At 39.7% G+C, this 21,830-nt stretch overlaps 1 protein-coding gene across 1 annotated transcript in view; it reads right to left on the reverse strand.

The window, feature by feature from the left end:
- The window catches only part of TRAM1 (translocation associated membrane protein 1), a 32,471-nt gene extending 14,778 nt beyond the window's left edge, over positions 1–17,693 (reverse strand). The window contains exons 1-6 of the mRNA XM_060610726.3: positions 17,571–17,693; positions 9,869–9,932; positions 7,724–7,845; positions 7,485–7,601; positions 5,969–6,027; positions 4,220–4,304 (exon numbers count right to left, since the gene is read on the reverse strand). Of these exons, the coding sequence (XP_060466709.1) occupies positions 4,220–4,304; positions 5,969–6,027; positions 7,485–7,601; positions 7,724–7,845; positions 9,869–9,932; positions 17,571–17,693 (570 nt within the window). The remainder of the gene's footprint in view (positions 1–4,219; positions 4,305–5,968; positions 6,028–7,484; positions 7,602–7,723; positions 7,846–9,868; positions 9,933–17,570) is intronic.
- Positions 17,694–21,830: the final 4,137 nt, after the last annotated feature.

A 21,830-nucleotide genomic window follows, 5' to 3' on the forward strand; every position in this document is an offset into this window, starting at 1 on the left:
AATTTTTTTAATGTTTATTCATTTTTGAGAGAGAGAGAGACAGACAGACAGACACAGAGTGTGAGCGGGAGAGGGGCAAGGAGAGAGGGAGACATAGAATTCGAAGCAGGCTCCAGGCTCTGGGCTTTCAGCACAGAACCCGACATGGGGCTCAAACCCACAGACTGTGAGATCATGACCTGAGCCAAAACTGACCGCTTAACCAACTGAGCCACCCAGGCGCCCCAAGTTCTTATATATTCTTAATGCTAATGTTTAAATAGTTTATATAAGAATGATTTTATTCTTATGAATGATGAATTAAAATTCTAATAGTCTCATTTTTTATGGAAAATCTAGTAAATATAGGACATTAAGTCAAAACAAGTTCTAAAATTATAAATAACTTCAAGTGACATTTTCAGTTGTTATTCAAACATCTTTTTATTAAAAATATCAGGCATATACTTCAGTAAAATTCTATCTTTATAAGAAAATGCTTGGGGCGCCTGGGTGGCGCAGTCGGTTAAGCGTCCGACTTCAGCCAGGTCACGATCTCACGGTCCGTGAGTTCGAGCCCCGCATCAGGCTCTGGGCTGATGGCTCAGAGCCTGGAGCCTGTTTCAGATTCTGTGTCTCCCTCTCTCTCTGCCCCTCCCCCGTTCATGCTCTGTCTCTCTCTGTCCCAAAAATAAATAAACGTTGAAAAAAAAAAAAAAAAAAATGTTTAAAAAGAAAATGCTTTTCTTAACTACACACTACTAAAAACTTGACTTTAAATGGAATAGCATAAATATGCCCAAATACAAGGCAAAGATTTTCGCTAAACCACACATGGAGCCACCTCCTATTTAAATCTTTTCAAAGCTCTTATGTTATAGGGATCTATATCATTATTTTGAGCAACAAATATATGTTTGGGGAAGTTACACAGCCTGAAGAACCTTAATCAATGTTACTTCTAAGTGCTTATAGAGGTCTAACAGAGGAATCACCAGAGGGAAGATGATGTACTTTGGAAAAACTGAGTTAGAGGATTCAAAATTGGCTCTAGTGATGAATGACAGGTATGAACAACAAAGTTGCATGTGGAAAGTGTGAATATAACTTTCATGAAGTGGGAACGGGAAAATGCATTACATCTAATTTAAAATACTTCATATGACAATGCAATATGCATGTATAATTAAACAAAATAAACTGAATATTGGAAATAAAGTATTTGGCTATCTCCTCTAGACTTCCCTGAAAGCTCATATATTCAAGTTGGCTGAGAAATTACATGGTTAATCTTCTTATGGGCAAAATGGAGTAATGTTTATATGGAGCCATACATACTGTATGCAATTAAAATATTCTCCTCAGGAGAAACTGAGTTATTTGTGACTAACACACCCCTTGAACTGCTACTAACAGTGTTCCTTCCTTTCTTCATTTCTCTGTAGGATCAGTTCGAAACAATCACTGTACTAGTTTCTTCCAGTAAAGAGTTCTTCCAAAAATAATTTTCATAGAGTAAATTTTAAGAAACTGTTTAACACATATGCAGCTGTTACTTTCAAATTATGTTAATTACTTGAAACAGTTACTTTCGACTGTCATATGTAGGTGTTAAAAATAGTTTCAGTTAAGTTCTAAGTTATGCAAATTATTCCATAAAAATTAGATTGCATTTCTGGAGAAATGCCATCTGGCAGGAATTGATAAGGAAAGAACTTTGAAAACTAAAATGAACATTCACTTTGAAATGGCCCTCTTTATTTACATGGTCAAGGAACAAGACAGAGACATATGGATTAATAATGAAGCCCAAATGTCTTATGTCCATGGGTATACAAGTACATACATGAAGAAAGCTTTAAATATTTGAGCCATGGTAGTAAGACATCAAGAAACTATGATGTTCTCAGCAATACTGCCCAACAGAAGTTTCTGCGATGATGGAAATGTTCTCTATCTCTTCTATCCAAAATGGCAGACATGTAGCCACTTGTGGCTAAGTGAGTACTTGTAATAGGGCTAAGTGTGACTCAGAAAGTAAATTTGGTTTTTAATTGTAATTACTTCACGTATTAAATTTTTTTTTTTTTTGCTGCTACTTAATTTTGAGAAAGAGAGAGAGAGTATAAGTGGGAGAAGGGCAGGGACAGAGAGGGAGACATAGCCGAAGCAGGCTCCAGGCTCTGAGCCCTCAGTGCAAAGCCTGATGAGGGGCTTGAACTCACAGACTGCGAGACCAGGACCTGAGCTGAAGCCGGACGCTCAACCAACTGAGCCACCCAGGCTCCCCAACTGTAGTTACTTTAAATGTGGCCAGTGGCTTCTGTTTTGGACAATACAGCTCTAGGACATCTGTGGTTCACATTAGGTGCTTAATGAATATGGAAGGGCTTCTGGAAATTGTGAGCCTAAGAATCTTATCTTAACACAGTTCTTTTTTTTCTTTTGTTATTTTGAGGGAGAGAGAGAGAAAGAGAGAGTTAAGAGCTCATGAGCAGGGGAGGGGCACAGAGAGAGGGAAAGAGAGAATCCCAAGCAGGGTCCATGCAGTTAGCACAGAGCCCAACTGTGGGGCTTGATGTCATGAAATGAACTGTGAGATCATGACCTGAACTGAAATCATGAGTCAGAAGTTCAACCAACTGAGCCACCCAGGTGCCCCTTATCTTCACATAGTTCTAAGCCAAAGGTTTTATGGATCTTCATCCTTATCCTTATAATCAACTTAACTAGAAAAACATTCTTCTTGATACAAGAAATTAACGTAAAGATAACTTCTTTCGAGACACAGTACATGAACTCTAAATTGGTGCTATTTTCTAATCATAGCAGACAACATCAGGACAGATGTTGTTGATGACAAACACACAGGACACAAAAAACACAGACACAAAACAGTAGTAAATCAGGTATCTATACTCATGGATTAACTATTTGCAGTACATACAGAAATAAATGTGGCTTTGGAGAAGGCAGAGATAAACTGGTCACATTACACTTCTATCCTGAAAAGCTTCTCAAAGCAAGGAGGTTTTAAATGCAGAAAAATGTAAATACATATATAACAAATAGTATAAAGAATCCCCATGTAGCCATACCCATCTTTAATACTTGTTAACTCAGGACCAAATTTGTTTTGTCCATATTCCCACCCATGTTTCCTATATGGGGATTTTATAAATAATCTCTCCCTGAGAAAGGGAATAAGAGCATTTGATGAGTTTAAAGGTATTCCCAGAAAAAGAACTGATGTGCTGGGATCATAAAATTAGAGACTATCAGTGTGAATGAAGACCAAGGAGAGAAAAGAGGAAAAAAGGAGCAGAGACGAGGTTGTATACACCAAAGAAACCCATAGAGGACAGGTGAACAGCTGTATTTTATTTTATTTACTTATTTATTTCTTGAGAGAGAGAGGGAGCATGAGTAGGGCAGAGGGGCAGAGGGAGAGAGAGAGAGAATCTTAAGAATCTTAAGTCCTGACCCAGGGCTCGATCCCATGATCCCAGGATCATGAGCTGAGCTGAAATCAACTGACTGAACCACCCAGATGCCCTGAGCAGTTTAAAGCAACAGGGAACTGGTACAGGTTTGAGAGAAGAAAGGGTTAAATAAGGGAACTAAAATTTACTTTGCGGACATCCGACTTCAGGAGTACGGAGGATAAAGCAGAAAGAAGGATATCGCACTGCTCTGGTAGTTATTTGTTCAAATACAACAAACAACAAACAAACATCTTTCCCACATGTTCAAAGTACGCTCCACCCATTTCAGGAAAAGTTTCACCACTGAGTGTTTAACTATGGTTTATTTTATACTGAATTTTTCACTGCGACTTAGCACATAGAACGGTTAGTTGTAAAATAATTTGATTAATCCTTTTGTCTCATTTGTGAAACTCCTAAGAGTATCAATAATATAAAACTAATGTTGCATTTTGAAATTTTAATTTTAATTTTATTTTAAATTACCACTAATACAATTTTAAGACAAGTGATTAACATGTCACATGTAAAAGATTCCACTCTAAGATAAAATAGGACGAAAGGTTTACATCAAGAGACACGTGAGGATATTTAGTCTCTGACGAAAGAGGGGAGGTGGGAGAATAATGGGAGAGTTGAGGTGGGAAGGAAAGGGGGGAGGTTACAGACATGAGGAAATGTTTAATTTTAGAGTGACTTTTCAAAAAAGGAAAAAATGACAAGACAGCTTTCAAAGTTACAAAATCTCAGCTTACTTTTTTGGTTTTCTGGAAGTAGAGTTCAGGAAAAGCATGAAACCAGTAAGCCAACTGGGCTATGTAGAAAAACTTCATTTGAAATCTGCACAAGAAAGCAAAAAATGTCTTTTAAAGCATAATATTTTAAAAGAATAAAGTAAAACACTGGAAATCAGGGTGTACTACGGAGCTCCCTTTGTGTTACCATTTCATGTCCCCCCCGCAATACTCTGTGCCCCCCCAGCAGCCACTTCCCCATCTCCCTAGAATATTTTACCACCAGTCAATTCCTCGGGATTAAACAGCAGATGCAAAGACAGCATCTGCAGAACCCTGATGACGTGCAAGCTGGCTGAGAGGTACCAGAGCCCCTTGTCTATTAGCAAATTAATACTGATTAGTATGTCGTGTTAGCTACTGAAAACATAAGGAACATGACCGAGGGAATCAGTTCACAGACCTGTAAGGTTTCATCAAAAGGAAAGCAGGAAGCGCAAAAAGACAGACACAAAAGCGAAGGTATATAGATAAACCATCACCCGAAACTGGTATAATCCCAACTGCAGATATCCCCTGGATTTTTTCTTAGGGAAACTCTACCTGGTTGGAACCCTGAGAGAGTCTCAAAAGAATGGAGGCAAACCAGAATTAGAAAGAGGGATAAGGCATAGAAGTGTTCCCTTGGAGATAGATCTAATCAGCCTAGAATCAACAGTCTCATGACATTATAACCCTCCAGTGCCCCTGCTTTCTCTTTGTTCTCCATTCTCCTACTCCTCCAGATTTCTATAATAGAAAACACAAAGCCAATCGGGAATAAGTTTTTTGCGGAGAGGGGAGATACAGTCCCATATAAACCTGATGTCTACCATCCTATTCCACAAAAGCTCATTGAATTAATATCATTTTTAAAGTCAGAATGACTCAGCAGTATGGGTATTACTGCTGGACCTAAAACAAAGGTATGCATGGCCATGTTGTTCCCTTCATATCTTTTTCTCCAACTGTTACATCATAGGGCATTGACTGAACACTGTCTAGGTGGTGAACACCTACATACAGCCTGGCACAACGAAGGAATATAATATAGAGATAGTTCCTACTGCCGTCAAGGTACACAGAGTCTTGGTGGGCATGGGTACAATATAACTTACACAAATGAGGCAATTATAGAACATTCAAGACAATATAGAGATATTACCAAAATACACCAAAAAGACAAATTCAGGAAAGCAAAAGACAATACAGGCTAAAGTAGCAAGGAAAAATAATGCGGAATAGTCCTACTAGAGCTGGGCTTGAAGAATGAGTCATTTAGCAGAATGTCTTTGCAACCCTGTGCTGTTTTACAGGTCTATATAGACACCTTGGGGGCTAGGAAGATATAAAAGAGACAACAATCCCTACCTTCAAGTTTACAGTGTAAAAGAACAAGAAATGAAAGGAATAAAAAGAGACTGGGATAAAGAAAAGGAGCAAAAGTATGGAGAAGATGGAGAACTGATGAGCAGAAAGGATGAGGGAGAAGGGAAAACAGAGAACTAAATTACGAATCTTGTTAAAATCGGTTTTCTCAAGCTAATGAACACGTTGGAAATATTATATACATGAAAAAAGCACATTTTTTTCTTATGGCAGCAGGACTGCCGATGACGTAGCTACTGTATGAATTTGCAAAGTCCTAAAGAGAATGACAAGAACGGATTCTGCTTAAAAGTGACATGACCATGGTCCATTACTAGGAAAAGCCTGCTAAAAATGACTTACGTCATCAGGTTATGGGGATAAGCCCTCCACAAGATAGTTGGGTCTGAGATGTAGTTTTCCTAAGAAAGAAGATATAAAAATTAGCCTATTGAGTACAATGCAAACTTCTTGGAAAATAACACTGTATTTTCATTTCTTGAACATTTATAATTTCCCAGACCAGGCTCCAAAGAGTCCCACTGAAGTTGAACTTTTCAGTTATTTCTGAGTCCGTTGAATTGCTTATTTTAGCAAAGTAAAAACCACTATGAGAGACATGAGGTCAAATAAGAATAATTCCTGGCCTTCAAAATTCTTTCAATTCATCAGGATAAAAAATACATGTAGGCGAACAAACATAAAACAACCAAAAACCAGTAATGTACATAACAGAGGTTAACAATGGCTGCGGGAGGGATGAATTTCGTCTCGGGTAATTGGAGGAGGGTTTTGAGGAAGACGTGGCACTTGGCAGTGGATGGAGGGTGAAGGTGTTGCCAAGTTTTATAGGATGATTGATGTCCACACACTGACCCCATCTATTCAGTGAGAATTATTGTACATGTAAAAACAAACAAACAAAAAAACCTCTCAAATGACTTATCTTTAATAAAAATAATTTCCCACTGAAATGTGTACTTTTATATTTTTTTCAAAAAATTGTACACTAGATTTTAAGCTAAAATTACATACATTTATAAAGTATTATAGAAACAGCAGTATAAAATGGAATGAGCCCTGGAAAGATTGAGTTTTAGTGTATTTCCAACATTAAATATCATACACTTGCCTGTTTACTCATCTTTAACACAGTAATGCAAAAAAATTGTGTGTCCTGATAAACTCAAAAATTTGTACATTCTGGAGTCCATATAAATTTCAGAGAATGTGAATATTAAAACTGATGTAGATACTCTCTTCCCCCTCATTAGTTAGAATGATACACTTAAAGGTTTTGATGGCTTTAACTGAAAAGTTATGTAATATTTTAAGTTGCTTGGACAATACTCGACTTTTTTCTTTTTTCAGTAGGCTCCACACCCACCTTGGAGCCCAACATGGGGCCTGAACTCATGACTTTGAGATCAAGAGTTAGGCACTTAATCAAATGAGCCACCCAGGAGCCCCTCAGACTATTTTTAAAAGAGGAAATGACTGGAAACATTACAACTCATGGAACCCACTAAAAGTATCACTGACCTCTGACTCTTTTTGCCAATAGAGAGTTATCTGCAAATGACTACAAGATACAAAATCGACATTCAGACTGACTGAAAATGAATAACTTTCTGAAACATAGACATAGTTTAGAATTTCTGCTGTATAAAAACTAATCAAAAGAGCCATTTATCGCTGAAATCTAATTTATACTAGTTCAAACAGAATTCCTCATCTTAGATAAGAACAAGAATAGAAGAGGGATTTTCTAAGGTTCAGGATTTGCTTACGAGCATTAAAAATAGGACATCATTTTTTGTTCTGGGTATACAACATAAATACTTTAAGAAATGAAAACTTCAGCACAGTATATACTTACAGATATTAGAATGAATGTGCCCCAAATACAAGAGAAAAGGTAGAATGCACTAAGCTGACCAGATTCATTAAACTTGCTGTGTTTCGTTTTGGAGAAGTGCATTCGCCTATTAATTTTCTAAAAATAAAAACAACCATTAGTAATTAAGAATATGTTATAAAATATATTTAATATATGACTACCACAGTATGGAGAGCTAGTACTTTACAAAGTATAGATTTCTAAGATTGCATACTTACATCCAACACATACTCTTGAATTATGGCATGAATAATTATCGCCACTAGCATGTAGAAGAAAACTGTAGCCAAATCTTTGATACCATAGTAATAAAGGGACGCTGATTCAGCAGCTTGTTCTTCTGAAGGCCAAAAAGGACAGGACACACATACACAAAAATATACATTAAGATTATAAAAACAGCACTAAGTACAACATAGTTATGGAAACAAACAAAAGAAGACTAATAACCTAATAAATAAATCTCACAGAAACATCATAGGTAATTTGCCTTTAGACATTTTGAGTCTTAGGAGCAATGAAAATTGAAGACACCACTTAGAAATCTAAGGCCTCAGAAATTACTTACAAAAGATCTGACACGTGTTAGTTACAGCCATTACAGCCATCAAAGACCAAAAAACAGGGAAAGGGAGGCCATACTCAGATCCTCGAAAAGACTGTAAAATTGGTATTATCCCAGGTAGAGATCGGATTATACTTAGGTTACACAAAGTTATACTTAGCCTGTATGTCTGTCTGTTCATGGAATTTTGAAACTTTCTACCTCATTTCAAATTAAACACTTCATTATGATTCTGATGGAAAAAAATGATTTAATCTATATATGAATTAGTTTTGATCTATAAGCAGTAGAGATAGAAGCAACTGCTACTTAAAATTGTTTTTAATCCTTGAAATTGTCATTTTTCAAAACAAATCTTAATCAAATACTTGCGAATTGCTATAGCTTATTACCAAGCTTTACGATTATGGAAACAATTGGGGAAAAGAAGCATTATTCTTCTCTGGCATATTCAAATTTCAAAACAACTTTGTGATTTTAAGGGATCTGATATCTAAGTCACTAAATCAAATATGATTGACATCTGAACAACACGGGTTTGAACTGTATGGGTCCACTTACCTGCCGATTTCTTTCAAGAAATACAGTACGGTACTGTAAATGTACATTCTTGTCCTTATGATTTTAGTAACATTTTCTTTTTTTAAATAATATTTTCTTTTCTCTTAGCTTACTTTATTATAAGAATGCAGTATATAATACATACACAAAACATGTTAATTGACAGTTTATGTTATTGGTAAGGCTTCTGGTCACCAGTAGGCTATTGTAGCTAAGTTTGTGGGGATTCAAAAATTATATATGGATTTTTGATTGTGCAGCGGTCGATGCCCCTAACCTCTGCATTATTTAAGGGTCAACTGTATTTATACAACTATATAACTGAATTAAATCCAATTTGATGTTTTACATATATATGTGTGTGTGTATATATATATATACACATATATACATATATATACATACATACATCTATCTGATCTTGCATTCTAAATACAGAGCCAAATACTTGTCTGAATATGTTAATATTTTATTAGCCAAATACCCTCACCCATGCTAGTTAACTGTATTACTGTATTCAATTGCAACCAATATCCAATAACAACTTGATTTTCACATAGCCCAATTTAGAAATAAAACATTTAGGGGTGCCTGGCTGGCTCAGGTGGTATAGCATGTGATTTTTGATCTTAGGATTGTAAGTTCAAGCCCCATGTTGGGTGTGAAGCCTACTTAAAATTAAAAAAAAAAAAAAGAAAAAGAAAGAAAGAAAGAAAACTTTTAAAAATAAAGCCTGAAAGTGTAGTTTGGATGCTATTATAACTCCTAGAGTTTACTGACTTCCTCTTTAATCAAGTAACTATTACAGGTAGAGCACAACAAAAACACAAAAATAAAACAGGCTTAAAAGGATTATTATAGGTCCAAAACATAACTCATAGGTCAGAGAAACTGAACCTAAACACTGTACCTTTAGAAACCTTGATTGAATGATAACACTTTAACAATATCTATTCTTAGAATTTTCTTATGGAAAAGATCAGAAGGAAGAGAAGGCAAAAAGAAAAAAAAAAGGAAAGTCAAGTCCACTTAGAAAATATACAATAAACATTAAACACATAAATTCCGATTTTCATACAGTGCATATGGTGCAGCCAACAAAAACATCATTTCTGCATTACAAAATCATCATAATAATGTTCAGCCTAATCATGAATGAAATCTGTTAAAATGAAGGAATTTAGTATTCATGGAAATTTCCAAGTTTGTTCAAGTAAACTAACAGAAAACTACCTACCTGTTGCAGGGAGGGTAACATTGTACTGAAGAGTCACAAAAATGATAGAGGCTTTTGCTGTTATCTAGAAGGAAAGAAAGAAAGAAAGGAAGGAAGGAAGGAAGGAAGAAAGAGAGAAAGAGAGAAAGAAAGAAAGAAAAAAAAAAAGATCAAGTTAATCTGTGACCTTCTCCCAAACAGAAGACCAGGGGAGGAAACCATTAAAAGTTCTGCCCCAAATCTAAGAACCAAGGGCACCCTAGTTCCTGTGGCACCATGACAGGCCCAACTGGAATTCCTGATCACCAAGGAGTTGAGCTTGGGAGTGAACATAATTCACCTGAGAGTGCTGCAGTTTAGATGAGTCTGTGTTATTCCTAACTTTAGATTTCTAAAGGGACACTCTGCAGTTTCAGTAAATAGGGATTTGATCCAAAAAAGGCTCTCTACTCTGTACCATGAGCAAAGTTCCTATCAAGAAAAAACTGGAATGTAAATTCATACAGAAAAGGAAGCACAGTTACCATGACAAAATGGATCCAAGGTAGGGTCTGTGGTGTATGTTTATCTCCCACACATTTGAGACAGTTAAGTGGTCAATAAATACTTAACTGACCTGACTACTGGTGAAAGTGAAGTGGTCAGAACAGAAAGATGGAATGCTTATTCAATATTTATAGGCGCCCGGTAATGTGCTAGACAAGAAAGGACAACAAAGATGAATGATACAATTCTTGATGACTCACAGCTCAGTTGGGTCAGGAAGATAAGTAAACAAAGTGTTATAATTCTATAGAATCAGTGCAAACAGGTACTCAGGATAAAGAATGCATTTTGTTTTTGTTTTTGCTTTTTTCCTGGAGTGGGGAATGAGGCAAAGGCTTCTCAGAGCATGTGGTGTGGAACTGTCTCTTGTTGGAAACAGAAGTTCCCTAGCCTCATAAAGAGGGACGAAGAGGGCAGCTTAGATAAAAGAAGAGAAAGCACAAAGGTTGAGTAGCAGCAAACATGAGGCCTGGCATGGATATGCATCAGTAAGCAGTAGAAAAGACTAGAAAACTTATCGAGTGCTAGGAAGGGCCTTGTTTGTTGAACTAAATAGTTTAGATTTTATTTTGGCACAACTGGAGAATTGTGGGGGCGGGGGGAGTTTAATTGTATTTTTCAGAAAGATCATGGATGTAACCTACTAAGTGGTCTCTAAAGCATCAGATCCATTCTCCACACTTCAACCGGAATCACCTTCTGACCATGTTAACACCTTTCCCCATGCCACCCATCCTCTATCCCCACCCCAAAAATCCTTCACTGGATTCCCATTCTTTGTAGGATAAAGAACAAGATCTTTAACGCGGCCCATACAACAATCTGTGCCCATTCCCTTCTCTCCAGCCCTACCTCAGACCACTGCCTCCCGCACTCCTCCCTATTACAGGGTCTGTGCAAGTTCTATCTGAAACCCTGTTGAAAACCTTCCCCCTTCAGATCTCAGTTCAATCACACCTTTTCAAGGAAGCCTTCCCTGTCTTCTTAGAGTAGGTCACTTCCTTGGTTAGATTATGTCAGAAAACTGTGTTCCTTTCTTTCAAAACACATACTGTTGGTGTGATAATATTACTAATTTCTATCACACTCATTAGAAAGTAAGCTCCGTAAGAGCTGGGACCATGCCTGTTTCTTCATTACATGCTTAGAGCCCAGCATGGGGCCTCCTGACCCATATTAGATTGACTGATCGATACTGTTGAATAAATACTCGATAACACATAAAATGAAGTACACAAATCAAAATATAAAACTTCTGCAAGATACCACATGAAAGACAGTAAGACCTAAACTAACACGGTGATAGTGGGATAGAGGCAGAATAAGGCTTGGGGAGTAAGAGGAAAGAGTCAAAGATTATGTACGGACACTTACAGCTTGAACAATTAGGTGAAAAGTAACACTATTAATAAAAATGTGGAATACAAGAGGAGCAGATTTTGGGGAAAAGAGGAAAAAACTGAGTTTTAGATGAACTTAGATTTCTGTGAGATACACATGTGGAAAGACCAGTGGGCATATAAGCCTACGCCTGGAACTCTGCCGAGAGACCCTTGCTTAAAGACTTGGGAGTCTCTACTTTACAGGTAGTAGTTGAAGCTTTGGGGGTACATAAATCACTCATGGAGAGTGCACAGTGTTTGTAGAGAAGTAGGACAACATCAGAGCCATGGAGTGGGCAGAGAAAAAGCTGGTGGCAAAATGAGAAGAAATGGTCAGAGAGGCAGAAAGAGAATGAAGAGGGCTTGATGCCCTTGAAGCTAAGGAGGAAACATGGCAAAAAGGTATGGCTAATAAAGTCAAGGTTTCAAAAGAGACTTGGCAGGAAAAGAGTACAATCGACTGGACAGTTTAAGAAGTCAACAGTGGTCACAGCTTGAGTGATCCCAATGAAGCAGTGAGAGCAAAAACCACATACAGTGGACTGAAGAACACAATAGAAAGAAAATGGTATCTAGCAATAGATGCCAGGTCAAAATTAATGTTTTTATGATGAGAGAGACTGAGCTTGTGTGGGGACAATTAAGAAGGTGCCAGGGAAAAGGAAGAAATTCAGCATAGAAGGGGATAATGGACAGGAAGATCTCACAAGGAATGAAATGTAAGGATAGAGCTAGAAGTTAATTTTGAATAGTTTTCTTCTTAGATGAAGAAGCAGTAATGGATGAGACAGATAAGTGCAAAAGGCAGGAAAACTGAAGAAATTCACATCTAATAAACTCTTATTTTCTCTGTAGGGGGAAAAAAAAAGCAATGCCATCTGTTAAGCGTAATGGGGGATTTGGATGATGAATATTTATATTGTTCCTATAGGGAAAGGAGCTGGCCAGGGAAAAGTAAAAAAGATCACTGGGTGTTACTGATGTCTGAGATTAGAAACCTTTGATTTGTAACATAATCTATCCGCACAAGTGTAGCACTTTCTCTGGCAGCCCTCAGCAATCCATGAATGGAGAAGCACATAAAAGGCGGATGCTGGTTGGATATTTGCAGGGCTAATATGGAGAAAGACCATGAGGAAAGGGAGCTGAGGGCCTGGGGTGAGTGGGGACAAGCAGTTACAGTCTACAGGAAGAAAGCAAAGCAATGCGAGGGCCAAGGGACCATAAAAGCTTAGATTAGGTAGAGAGCTGGCATACGAACAGCAGAATGAGGGAGATGAAACAATATGTAGGTTGTGGCTGTGTTCTGTTCTACTGGAATTCAGAATCTGGAAACAAGGCAGGCTACGTGATAAAGTCCACAGTATGGGCACTAAAGTGAGTTGCTTAACTGTGGTAGATATGTAAAGGTCACTCGAATAGAAAAGGCGAGGAAGGCTTCTGGTATTACCATTTGGGTCATTCATACGGATGCATTAGAGCAGAATGAGGGCATGAGTTTCTAGGGCAACACTGCTTTCATGTGATTATTTTTAATAAAGTTGACTGATTACTAAATCTCATTTTTTTGATATCTTTGTTTAGACTTCTCACACATCAGCACATAACATACTTTCACCACATACCTGTTTCTAGTTTGGCATATGAGGTCACCACTACCATAGCTAAGAAAACTACTTAGGAGTCCTTTAAAAAGGACAAGTGACATTCTTTAAAGATAAATTTAATATCAAATACCAAAAGCAACAAAAACTGGATTGTCTTTTTATGGTGGGCTTCCAAATACAATTAAAACCTGGCCTCCAGCTACTTTAGCATGTGGCATTAAGTAGAGCAAGAGGAAAAATACAAACCACACATCCCAAAAAGTTTATTGAAAAAGTAAACCAGTAATCATGCTATTAGCCATTTCCAGGCCTCCTAAGACTCACACCCCAGCTAGCAATCCTTTAAATTAATATTACAATCAGTTAATAGTAAGACAAAAATTAGTTTGGAATAAAATACGTTGCAAAAACCTGTGTTACATTCAGAAGTAAAAATAACTGAGTTTATGACAGTTTTGGACATTTACGAGAAAAGAATGAGACTTATATAGATACATCTTGAACAGGTCACATAAATCCTGAGGAATTGCCTAATTCTATGAGTATGTAATATCATGAATATCCTAATGTTTGCTTAATCAAGTGATCACCAGCTGGGGCTTGGTATTTTTTTCTTGCTAAAATTATTTTGTGCTTGTTAGAGGAAGGTGTGACTTACTATACTGACTGTATGCCTGAAAGATAAAGACAATTTCTGAGTATCAAATTCCACTTCCCCACCAGCTTATATAAACTTAAGTTCTTAAAAAATGAGATGGAAAGAAAATGTTAGCATTAAGGCACGTCATCCTTAAAAATACAACAAGCCTCTAGAACTCTTCCAAGATAGCTACAATTGTAAATGCTCCCTCAAGTCTGCTTGGTACACACAACCCAGCCTCCTGCAAAGAAGCTCCTTTCCAGATGAAAATATTCCTCTTGGAAAGCCCTAACTCCTCTTATCCTCACTTGAATTCCCAAACATCCTTGTATTTTTTGATTGTTCAAATTTTCCTAACTCAAATATGAAGTCATTAACTATAGACCGTGATATGCATTATGTGGACAGATACTGACTGCTAAAACCATGATTTTAAGTTACAAGCAATTTTTGATAACATGAAGTTTCCTGGAAATTAAACTTCGATTTCTCCAAAACAGTCTACTTCTTTTTCAACCTTTTTTGTATATGAATCTCTTTAAATGCTAACCACTGGACTCTTCTCTCACATTTAAAAATGCTGTCTTCTACGGGGGCCTGGGTGGCTCAGTCGGTTAAGTGTCCGACTTCGGCGCAGGTCATGATCTCACGGTTCTTGAGTTCGAGCCCCACGTCGGGCTCTGTGCTGACGGCTCAGAGCCTGGAGCCTGCTTTGGATTCTGTGTCTCCCACTCTCTCTGCCCCTTCCCCGTTCAAGCTCTGCCTCTCTCTCTCTCTCTCTCTCTCTCCTTCAAAAATACACATTAAAAAAAAATGCTGTCTTCTATTTTCAACTTTGATAAATATCTAATGAATAATAATAGCTACTATTTATGGCATGGCTCCTGTAAGCCAAGCACTGAACTAAAGCCATGATACACATTAGTTAATTTAATTCTCAGAGTAACCCAATGAGCCTGGTTTTACAGAAAAGGAAACAAGTTCTGAGAAGTTAAATGATATGCCCTAGGTCACCTAGTGAGCAGGCTGCAGAGCCCTAACTTGAACATGAGCCCCTTTAGCTACAGCATCTATGCTTCTACAGTATATCTATATCGATTTTTCATTTTGGCTAGTAATACAGTATCTGTTATCATTTTGTCAATTTCACCATAAATCCTCTGACATTTCCTCAATATATTTACACAAAAGGCTTAGCAGGTTCTACAGCAAAAACATCAACTTCTCTATTATTCTAGCACAAATACTGTAATTCTATAGTTATGTTAATGTTAGTTAATTTGAGATTCAGCAGCAATTATTTTAAAAGTCAAATAGGAAAACTAACCTAATTAAGTTTTTCTGATATGTAGATAACATGCATTCAAATCCTAAAACTTTAACATGTGGTAAGAAACATGTACAACTTGCACAAACACCCCTCTTCTGTATATTACTTTAACGTTCCCTCAACTTCTATTTAAGTCTTTGTTGTGTCTTTTCAGATTTACAAATTTTACAGATTACATAGAGTCAAAAATCCACTCACTATATAAAAAAATCATTGACGTGGGGCAAGGTATAGGTGGTGAACTCCCCTCAAAATACGGTAGAAGAGTGTGAAATCTCTTACATAAAAGCAAAGTTACACCATTTTTAAGTGTCGGGATTTCTGATTTATATTCCATTTCATTGAAAACAATGCAAATATACCCTGCAGGTAATATTACTCTTAAATTATATTTTTAAAGTCAGGAATTCTTAACACGTGGAGATGGGTTATGGCAACTTTCACAAAACTGTTTTTACAAAATTGTACATACCAAAGTATTACTTCAAGTATCAAGGCAGAAAATGTATACAAATGCAAAATTCAGAAAGTGAGTACAAATGTTAGAATTGCATTTTTAATATCATACATTCATATAGTACTTTACACAACCATCAGATGCTCTCACACCGTATTATCTGATTCTTGTAACAGCGGCTGTGAGAATGCCACAGGTGCTGTTATTTCCTTACACAGAAACACTCAGGCTTAGACTTGAGTCACCCAATAAGTAAGTAGCATAGGGCCAGCCTAATAGCGTGGGACGTATGTTAGTTAGTTCCCTTCTAACTTTTCCTTCCACCATACCTACTACCTCCTTAGTAGTGGACTGGGTGGAATAAATGACACTATCAGGAATCAAAAAAATCTATCTAGGTCCAGAAAAGCCTATTAAAAGAGAAGTAAAAGTAAACTAAAATGTTAACTTACCTAATAACATTTATAAAACCCACATCGACTCCACTTAAAAATTTTATTCATCTTGTTCACAAAAAAAATTTATTCATCTGTCACTGGCAGTCTCGTTCTATTAGTTTTTCTCAAGAATTCTTAATGTCACTCATTCAACAAATATTTTTAAAGCACCTACTATATCCCAGGTACTATTCCAGGCACTGGAAACAGACTAATAAAACCTCAAAGTTTCTGCCCTCACCGAAGTTATATTCCCAGGAGGAGGGAGACAAACCATACATAAGTAAAATAATTGGTATATCTGATGGGGCATAGCGGCTATATAGAAAATTTTTAAAGGAAAAGAAGGTAAGGAATGGGCGTGTGTACTGAGGAGCGAGGGAAAGAAAACCGTAGGATGTTACATACACGTTCACCTTGCAAAGTTTATTACCCCTATTCAACAGCTGTTAAATAAGTCATCAAAATACTAGGCATGTGGGAAGAGAATTTACACACTCCTGACATTTCCATTCTCTCATACTTCAAGAAACAAAAAGAAAATCACTCGGTTTCTTGGCACGGCTGTTCAGGAGCTACATTTATGCATCAGATCTTGTTTCTTTAAGGAAAAAGCAAGAGTCACGGCAGAAAGTTCGGTAAGTGGTAATAATACCAGCTTGGGAGAGAAGAATGAAAACAATCGGGTGTGCCTCAATGTACCGAACTCGTGGAGATCACTCGCTGCCCCGCGGCCACCGCCCTTCAAACAGGCAGCAGACGCCTGGCTCCGGCTGTTGCCCGTTCATCCCGAATTCGGTCCTACAAGAGCCCCCCCCCCGAGGCCTGGCCTCCCCTAGTCTCCAGCCCGCGCCGGTCGGACGCACTCGGCGCCCAGGGCCGGCCATCCCCCAGCCAGCCCGCCCACCCGCCCGGGAGCCAGCTCGGCGGCACAGGGGCCGCCCCCGCCGCCCGCCGGCCCCTCGCCGGCTGCCACGTAACCCTTCGCGGGAACCAGGAACTGCGCTGCGCGGCCGGCGGGAGGGGACGGGGACAGGGACTGGGGCGGGGGCGGGGTGTGCGCGGAGGCTAAGTGGGCGCCGCGGTGGCCCCCAGCTCCTGCGGGCGGTGGCCAGGCCTGCCGGGGCTCGGCATCCCCAGGCCCGCGCGGGGCAGGGCAGGGCAGGCCTGCACTTCGGGGTCCAGGGGGCCGGCACCTCCCCCCCAGCCCCGTCCCCCGCGGTCCAGGGCCGAGGGGCCGAGGGGCGGGGGAGCCGGGGGCCCGAGGCTGGCAGCCCGGGGAGGGGGCGGCGGGGCGGGCGGTTGGGGCGCGGGGCGGACTCACCTCGAACATGAGCCCCAGCAGGAAGACCATCGCCACACAGGAGACGATGTCCGCGTGATTCTGCAGGATGAATTCGTGGCTCAGGACCGGGGGGCTCTTGGTGCTCTTCTTGCGAATCGCCATGGTGAAGCCACCGCCCGTGCCTGCAGGTGCTCCCCGGCTCCGCTCTTTCCAGCTGCTCACCGACTAGCTGCCGCCGCCGCCTCCCCCTGCCTGCTCCTCACAGCCCCGCCGCTGCCACTCGCTGGGGCTTCACTTCCCATCCCACAGCCAGTACGCAGCCGCCAGGGCCGCCCGAAAAAAAAAAAAATAAAAAAAAAATAAATAAAGGCAAGCCCACAGCGGGGGTGAGCATGCGCACCGGGGAGACGGCGCTCGCTCGTGCCGGGGCCGCCCCTGCGAGCCCACAGCGCCGCCTGGGGACCGGAGGCCGTCGGCCCACGGCCGGGCCTGGGTACTGAACCAGAGCGGCACGCCCACTGCTCCGCTGCCGGACGGAGGTTGGGAGTCGTTTGAGGCGCGAGCTTCCAGCGCCTAGTTAACAGGCTGAGTCCGCGGCGGGTCCGAGAGCGGCCACGTGCGGTGGCGTGCAGGGTCGCAAGCATGCCTTCCAGCCCACCTGCCCACGCTGGGCTTGGGTGTCAGTGCTTGTCTCCATATAGATAGTCACTTCTTGAAAGCCGCAGCCGCCATCAAGATAATCTAAATACGACCACAGCCTAACTACATACACAAGGGTAAGGTGCATCCTTCAGTTTTAGCATCTTTTAAAAATTAACTTCAGAGTTATTTTGAACTCTCTTGGTGACTTAAAAAAAAAACTGTTGAAAGCTTGAACGAGTTTTAAAAAAGGAACAATTCCTATTCAGCCCCACCTACCCATCCCCCGCCCTTCCCTGCCCCCGTTGGGTCTCTCCCTGAAAACAATCACCATCACTTTGGGTTTACTTGCTTGATCCCTATTTGCATTTCTTAGTAATCTAGAGAGATGGTAACGAAGGTTTCTGGACTAGATAGGTCTTCCTCTTTTATCTTCTCAAACCAAGACTTCTTTGTACTTTTTCTTTTAAATAGCACCACTGTTTACCCATTTGCCAAATCTAGAAACCGAAGTCATCCTGGACTGATACCTTTCATCATTCTTCCACATCCATACTATTGTCAGACCCAGGTAATTCTATCCCCTTGCACCTTTACCACTGCCACAGCCTGAGGAAGGGACTTATTTCTTGCTTACATTACAACTCTGGTGAATCACTGAGTGGTTTAAGATGATGGTTTTTTGAGTCCGAATTCTGCCACTTATGACCTGAATGACCATGGACAAGTTACTTAATTTCTATGAGACTCGATTTCCTCATTTGTGTATTCATTTATTGAGAAAAATACTGAGCGTTTGCCCACGTGCTCGGCACTGAGGATACAGAACTGAATGAGAAATACGAATTAACCTGTTCTTGGGCATTTTCATTTTAGAGAGTGGAAAGGATCTTTAAACAGGATTTAAAAAGTGAAACATATGTTAAGTTGAGATGAGGGTCCTAGACAAAAAAATAAAGCAAATGGAGTAAGGGAAGCGTGGGGAAGTTATATTTGCCTGAAGACTTGAAAGAGTTAAGGGATCAAGCCATGCTGATATCATTTCTATAAAGAGGAGATGATTGTAATTAAATGAGATGCAATTACATGAGATGATTCCAAGAAAGTGCTTTGTAGAGAATTAGGGCTCTATACACATTAGCTATGAATGTTCTTCTTTCTGGTCAAATGATTACTAGTTTCATTTACCTCCAAATCACCTTTCAATTTTTACATTAGAATGATGCATTGAACAGGCTAAAGATTTCTCGGTGGTTTTCCTTTTCTTTCATGGAAAGCTAGCATGACTAAATAGCTCTTCATGATTTGGCCCCTGCCTACCCAGACAGGCTCAAACCCTGCCGTAATAGACTCCAATTTCTTAGTTCAAGCATTACTGACTTCACACACTATACACTCTACAGGATGCGCTCTCCCCTGGCTTTGTGCCTGCTGCTGCTTCTGCCTGAAATGTTTTCTCCTTTCCCCTTCACACACCCAGCACACTCCCACTGTTTCTCCAAGTCACATTCATGTGTGATCTCTTTGAAACCTTCACTGACTTCTGTGACTGAGCTAGGCATCCTGTCTCTTATGATTCAATTGTGTTTTTTAAAACACATTTTTAAGATTTTAAGTTGAAATTTTAGGGGCGCCCGGGTGGCTCAGTCGGTTAAGTGTCCGACCGGGTCAGGTCACGATGTCACAGTTCATGGGTTCGAACCCTGCGTCGGGCTCTGTGCTGACAGTTCAGAGCCTAGAGCCTGCTTCGGATTCTGTGTCTCCCTCTGTCTCTCTGCCCTTCCCCTGCTTGTGCTCTCTCTTTCTCTCTCTCAAAAATAAACAAACATTAAAAAAATTTAAGCTGAAATTTTAAGTTTTTAATAATTTATATCATATAGTTCAAGTGCACAATTTGATGGTGTTGAGTATATTGACAAAGTTGTGCGACATCATCACATTCTAACTTAAGGACATTTTTGTCATCCTCCAAAAAAATCCCATACACGTTACCACTCACTCTCCATTTTCCCAGGCAGTCTTGGCAGCCCTTGGCAACCACTAATCTCTCTGCATCTCTAGATTTGTCTGTTCTGACATTTCATATACACAGAATTGTGGTCGTTTGTGACTGGCTTCTTTCACTCACCATAAGTGAGGTTTTTGAGGTTCATCCGTGTTGTAGCATGTAGCAGCATTTCATTCCTTTTTATGGGCAAAATAATATCCATTGTAAGGATATATCACATCCTCTCTATCCATTTATCAGTTCATAGGCATTTGATTTGTTTCCACTTTTTTGGCTATTGTGAGCGATGCTGCTGTGAACATTAGTATATAAGTTTTGTAAGGATGCTTATTTTCAGTTCTTTTGGGCTGTATACCTAGGAGTGGAACAGTAGAATTGCTGGTCATATGGAAACTTTATGTTTTACTTTTTGAGAAACTGTCAGACTGATTTCCAAAGTGGCTGTACCACTTAAAGGATCTTATGATCCTACCAGCAACGTCTGAGGGTTCCAATTTCTGTACACGTTTCCCAACAGTTGTTATTTTCTGTCTTCTAATTTTATCTATCCCAGTGGGTGTGTCTTAGATGTACATTTCCCTACTGACTAATGCTGTTTATCAGTAGCCATTTCATGTGCTTACTAGCCATCTTTGGAGAAATGCCTATTCAAGTCTTTTGCTAGTTTCTATAATGGGTTATTTTTTTAAAAATTGATTGAGTTATGAGTTTTTAAAATGTATTCTAGATACAAGTCCCTTATCAGACATGTGACTTGAAAATATTTTTTCCCAGTCTGTTTGTTGTCTTTCTGTTTTCTTGCTGGTGTCCTTTGAAGCACAAAAGGTTTAAATATTGATGAAGCCCAATTTATCTGTCTTCTCTTCTATCACTTGCTTTCTGTGGCCTCGGAAATCATTGCTTAACGCAAGATGACACAGATTTACTACCGTCTTTTTTTCTAAGAGCTTTATAGTTTTGGCTTTTATATGTAAGTCTCTGATAATTCAGTCGTATTTTGTACATCGTTTTACTTTAGCCGTTGCCGTACTGTATTCTCATTGTAAGTCTGCCTGTCCCGTAGATTAGTGCTCCTCGGGAAATGGGAGCCATTTCATCATCGTATCTCCTATTACTTGGCACTATGCTGCCAAGTTTTAGTGCTCCATGTCTATTGAGTGAATGAAAAGGAAAAAGGTTTCACATGGCTTAGACAAAAACTTAAAATAGTTTACCCAACAAACAAATATAAAGGTGAATGGAAATCATGGCTCTACAAATTTAGTGATTTTGAAGATACTTAAAGAGCACTTGCCCTTTCCGCGCCATCCAGGGAAGGGTCCATATGGTGTTGTTCTGCATTCCTGTCGTTAAAGGAAACTTTCATAATGTCCAGAGCCCTTGATGTCCTGTAAATGAAGGAGGAGGAGGGTGTCCTCAAATTCCTTGCAGCAGGAACCCACTTAGGTGGCGCCAACCTTGACTTCCAGATGGAACTACATCTATAAAAGGAAATGTGATGGCATCTGAAGAGAACGTGGGAGAAGCTTCTGCTGGCAGCTTGTGCCATTGTTGCCGTTGAAAACGGCTCCCGTCAGTGTCCTATCACCCAGGAATCCTGGCCAGCGAGCTGGGCTGAAGTTTGCGGCTGCTACTGGAGCCAGTCCCACTGC

Source organism: Panthera onca, chromosome F2 (genome assembly GCF_046562875.1).
Source record: "Panthera onca isolate mPanOnc1 chromosome F2, mPanOnc1 haplotype 2, whole genome shotgun sequence".
Taxonomy (NCBI): Eukaryota; Metazoa; Chordata; class Mammalia; order Carnivora; family Felidae; genus Panthera; species Panthera onca.